The 5929-nt window shown below is 35.5% G+C and overlaps 1 protein-coding gene across 1 annotated transcript in view; it reads left to right on the plus strand.

Moving 5' to 3' along the window:
• Positions 1–23: 23 nt before the first annotated feature.
• Positions 24–5929, plus strand: part of LOC106877989 (uncharacterized) — an 18997-nt gene continuing 13091 nt past the window's right edge. Inside the window, exon 1 of the mRNA XM_014927063.2 lies at positions 24–785. Coding sequence (XP_014782549.1) covers positions 701–785 — 85 coding nt within the window. The 5' untranslated portion in view covers positions 24–700. The remainder of the gene's footprint in view (positions 786–5929) is intronic.

Raw genomic sequence — 5929 nt, forward strand, 5'->3', positions numbered from 1 at the left:
GCTGGTGGCATGTAAAAAGCACCCACTACACTCTCAGAGTAGGAAGAGCATCCAGCTGTAGAAACATTGCCAGATCAGACTGGAGCCTGGTGCGGCCTCCTGGCTTGCCAGTCCCCAGTCAAACCGTCCATCCCATGCCAGCATGGAGAATGGAGGTTAAACAATGATGATGTTGATGGTGATGATGATGATGATGATTACATCATTGTAAAGTAACTATTTGCATTCAGCTAAATTCATGATCTTCAAACACAAAGTATTCAACATAGTTAACAAATTCACAGAGTAAAAATATCTACATTGATCCTGCTAGCTTTCATTTGGCAGAATGAACTTATCAGAATAGTGTATATGTGGTCAGAACAAGGAAGAATTTAGGGGTACTTAGAGTTTATAATAGGGGGAGGAGATAATTGACACATGTGACCCAGTTATCTAAACTTCTAATAATAGATGAAGAGTCAGTTGTAGATTTTTTATCTTAAGTAAGCTGTTTAAGATTTAAAAAATCTAGACAATCAGAGCTGATCCTTCCTCTATTAAATATGTTTCTCTTTAATTTCACCAGTTTTGGAAAAACCTATGACAGCCCTGGGTAATGTTATCTTCCTGTAACTAAATAATTACAAAAATAATAAACATCCTTTATTATCAAAGATAACTTTCAAAGTTTTCTAATTTTTTTTTTTTTTTAGGTACAATGGGGTCAGTTCAGAAGCTGTGTATGATCGTTTTCATATTTGCAACAATATCATTTATTGCATTTGTAACATTGAAATTTCAAAGTGAGTTATTTTGTATCCTTTATTTTATGATGTCGCATTGATTTTATTTGTATTTTCAATTTATTTTCCCTATATATGGTTGGATATTTCTGTAAAATTAAATATTCTATTTGTTATTATTGATGTTTGACTGACATGCTTAGTTGAATGTCAGATAATTTCTAGCATAGAGTTGGTAGAGAGATTAAAGCATTCTTACAAAATGAATGCTCTGGGTTTAAGAAATCAAATATAGACATCTTATTTGAGTTTCTTACAAAATAAGATCAGACTAAAGGAATATTGAAATATTTTCTTTCATTTATGGTATGTGAAGAATTTAGATGACCAAAAAACTCCTAATGCCAGAGAGAAGAATATTTGACATTTGGTGTCAGGGAGCAAGATGAACACCATGGGGAAAGTGTAAACTGAAAAATTGATATAATCTTCATACAAATTTCAGAACATCTAAAATTAAGAAAATAGAACAGATCCTATAGAATGTAAGCTGAATAAATACATATTTACAAGGAGCTAAGTTAAACTGGCTATCTGAGACTAAAATATTTGAAAAAAATATGTGTAAAGCTCATTGGTACACTTAGTTCAGTGCTGTTACCTACAGAGCCACTAGTAATAAAATGTGGTTACAAATCTTTTGGAATTGCTACCAAATTGAATCCAATGTTTTCTGTGATGAGTCATATTTCATTCACTATTACTATATTAGAATAGAGAAGAACACAGTCATGTAATTTTCATAATCATTAGACTCTCTTTGTAGATACTGAGTTCTGTATTTTGTCTCACTAACAATACTTTACAATGAGGTTGGATCAATTTAAAAGTATTTAGAACACAACAAAATTAAATACAATCATCACTTACGTTCAGCAGTTAATGATGATGGTATCGAGGAGCACAATTATTCACTGTTGAAATGAAAATTACTCATACAAATTAAAAATATATACATGAAATTTTTTGCATACCAAATATGTAATTATAATGGAAGGAAAGCTTTTATGATATTTTTGGGGTATCTTCTTCTTCCATTATAATTATTCTCTTGATTCAAGCAGCTGGAAATATGAAGAATAAAGGTGTCGGGCAGAGAAAATTCAATAACCGTTTATTCACAGGTGCTTCATACAAGGGGTTTGCTTTCAGTAACTATCTACACAGCAGTGCATAGTTAGCCTTCTTTCCCATACATGTGAGGTTCAATAACCTCTGGAGACAATGCATGTGGTATCACAGTGGGACAAAAATCCGCAGTAAGCTCCTAGCTTCAAAGTCCTGCTTGGCGTCAGTGTGAGAAGAATGAGAGGGAAAATGTTGTTGTCTTTTCCTAAAATAACTGTTGCAAGTGAGATCTTGCTGTTTCAAAATGGCGCTGGCTTCTTCGTGTCTTGCTACTGGGGCTTCCTCCTGAGAACACCAATGCGAAAATAGAGAATAACTGGAGCAGGCACAGGAAAAGAGCAAAGATGGTAACCAATTGCAAACAAGATATGGTACAAAAATGTGACAAGTCGAAAAGAAAAATTATTGCAAGAAATATAAATTGGCATGCACAAAATTTGACAAAATGTTCAATGGCAGAGTATTGGAATTGTTCAGTAACACAAGAAAGCAATTGTCTGTCACGGGAAACACAAAAGAGATTGTCAGATATAAATAGTTTTGGTAAGTTTTTTGGGCCAATGCGCAGTACAGCCTGTCCTGGTGACATAAGGTTTGTTTGTGTTAGGTTGTGGTGACAAAGGTGGAGGTGAAGGTGATGGTGTGGTCAAAGGTGGATGTGTAGGTGGTTGTAAAGGATCAAAAGTGGGCATGGCCGGAGTGTCATCGAAGGGTGTGGAAACCTCAAAATATGCCTTTTTAAGTCTGTCAACTGATACGGTCTTTGCCCGACCATTGATGTCGAGACTAAAAGTTTTAGGTGTGCGGAATCGCACATGAAACGATCCTTTTATACGGAGAAACGAGCAGTCCTCTGACAGAATCATCCCGAGCAAAAACATGAGTCTATTTGTCAATGTCCGGTGGGATGTGAGAGGAAATAGATTGGTCATGCGGATACATTGGTGAAAGACTTGATAAATTCAAGCGAAGTCTGGTGACATACAACGTTGGATCAGGATTCAATGAATTGGCTGGTGCTAACATTGTACCAAGTTTTTATGATACATTTGGGGTATCTTTTTGCATTATAATTATTCAGTTGATTCAAGCAGCTGGAAATATGAAGAATAAAGCTCTCAGGCAGAGAAAATTCAATAACCGTTTATTCACACGTGCTTCATACAAGGGGTTTGCTTTCAGTAACCATCTTCACAGCAGTGCATAGTTAGCCTTCTCTTCCATACACGTGAGGTTCAATAACCTCTGGAGACAATGCATGTGGTATCACAGTGGGACAAAAGTCCACTGTGAGCTCCTGGCCTTGAAGTCTTGCTCAGTGTCAGCATGAGAAGAATGAGAGGGAAAATGTTGTCGTCTTTTCCTTAAATAATGGTTGCAGGAGAGATCTCACTGTTTCAAAATGGTGCTGGCTTCTTTGTGCCTCGCTACATTTTTTTTTTTTTTGCATATAATTAACAGCATTGTGAATCTCTCAATGCTTAACAACAAACTGTGACCAGAAAATTGTCAAAAATTAAGGGAAACTAACAAATATAATAATGCTAAATATAAAAGCAAACTCTCTGTTGTTATTTTATGTCTACATAAAATCTTGCCAGTTTTTTTATGTAATCTTTTGTGTAGTTTTTCAAATAATCAAGATAGCGAAGGAAATCCAATAATGAGAAAATTAGCAAGTGATTCAAGGTTTGGACTGTTCTATAAACACAGGAAGAGACTAATCATTATATTCCCATTTCACTTTGATATCTGTAGTTAAAATTAATCAAATATAATGTCATTAGAGATATTTCCATTTGCATCATGCTAACCCTAAACTTTTTGACAAATTTTCAGCTTCACAATTGTTAACATGAAACAAGAAGTATCCAAGCGAGATGTTTAGTTTAATATCAAAGAGTTGTTTAAAAAGAGTTCCAATTAAGATTATAATCTTGTGCCAAAGGGAAATTTTTGTAGAGACTTGTTTCCCAATGAGAAATGAAATAATATAAGAAATGATATTTCATATGAACAAACATCACAATGAATGAATAAAATCATTTAGGGAGTGCTACAAATACAATTAGAGAGACCAGACAGTAATGCTGCACACCTGATAAATTATAGCTTAGTGTGTGAATGCATTACTGTCGTTGTCATTGTCATTGCTTTAGCATCTGCTTTTCCTTGCTTGTATGAGTCAGATGAGACTTTGTTGAGGCAGAATCTTCTATGGCCAATTGCCCTTCCTGAGGCCAAACCTAACCGGTTTCTAAGCAAGATAATAATCCCCCAGTCTATCAAATAAATAACCTGGATATGCTTTGATGGTAACTACAAAGGGCACCATTTGTATTAACAGTGAGACTTTTGTTTTCAAATGTCAAGATGAGGGAGAATGCATCTCAGTCACATACATATACATACATAGATGTGTGTGTGTGTGTGTGTGTGTGCATTATGATTGTGATAATATCAGGTCATTAAGAATGAAATGTTCAATTTTCTTATACACCAAGTTTGACAGTCGTTAACTCTAATGTTTTATCCTGCCGATTCTTTGTTTTAGAACATTGAAGAGGTACATTATCACTTTTCGAAATGCAATTCATGGTGACTGATTGTATTGTGAGTTTTCTCTTGTAAATCAGTTTTTGTGAACCCATGGAGAGATAAAAAAATTTGTGTTGTTTATGAATATGAGTTCCCTCATGAAACCAATGCATCTCAGACAGCTCGAAATATCAATGAGGTGTTTGGTGAAGATGTAGCAAATGAGTGCACTGTACACCGATGGTTTGAGAAGTTCCGGTCTGGTGATTTTACTCTTGAAAATCAGCCCCATGGTAGATCTGAAACCAAGGTGGATAATGATGAGCTTGAAACTGTAGTGGAAGTGGATACATCTCAAACTATGTATGAGTTAGCAGCAAGGTTTGATATTTTGATTCCAACTGTATTGGAACATCTGAAACAAATCAGCAAGGTAAAAAAGCTGGACAAGCGGGTACCACATGAACTGAATGAGTATCAAATAACACATCATCTTGAAATTTGCTGTTCTTTGCTGTCTAGCATAAAAGTGAACCATTTTGGCATTGTATTATTATGTGTGATGAAAAATGGATTCTTTTTAACAACAGAAAGGGTTCTGCATAGTGGTTAGATAGAAACGAAGTGCCAAAACACAATCCAAAAAAGAATATTCACCAAAAAAAAAACAACTAATGGTGTCTGTTTTGTGGTCCAGGACTGGTCTCATCCATTACAGCTTCATGAGACCTGATAAGTCAATTACAGCAGATATACACATCAACCAGTTAGATGAAATGATGAGTGAACTTGCAATTAAACAACTGAGATTGGTCAATAGAGACAGGCCAATTCTCTTGCAAGACAATGTTTAACAACATGTTGCACAAAGAACGCTACTCAAGTTACAGGAACTGAACTTGGAAGTACTCTGTCATCCACCAAATTCATCAGACCTTGCGCCAACTGACTATCACATTTTCCAGACATTAGACAACATTTTGCAAGGAAAAAATTTCAAATCTGAAGAAGATGCAAAAACAGCCTTTCATGATTTCATCACCTCTTGCTCTCCAGAATTCTTCACTGCTGGTATAAATAAGCCACCAATAAAATGGCAAAATTGTGTTGATAATTTAGGTGCATACTTTGAGTAACTGCATTGCTTTTTGTTGAGATAAAGTAAAATAAACTTTCAGTTCAAAATTGGACATTTCATTCTTAATGACCTGAGTGGCTGTGTGGTAAGTAGCTTGCTTACCAACCACATGGTTCTGGGTTCAGTCCCACTGCATGGCACCTTGGACAAGTGTCTTCTACTATAGCCTCGGGCCGACCAAAGCCTTGTGAGTGAATTTGGTAGACGGAAACTGAAAGAAGCTTGTCGTATATATATATATGTATGTGTATATATATATATATATATATATATGTATGTGTGTGTGTGTGTGTGTGTGTTTGTCCCCCCAACATCACTTGACAACCGATACTGGTGTGTT

Source organism: Octopus bimaculoides, chromosome 4 (assembly GCF_001194135.2).
Source record: "Octopus bimaculoides isolate UCB-OBI-ISO-001 chromosome 4, ASM119413v2, whole genome shotgun sequence".
NCBI lineage: Eukaryota > Metazoa > Mollusca > Cephalopoda > Octopoda > Octopodidae > Octopus > Octopus bimaculoides.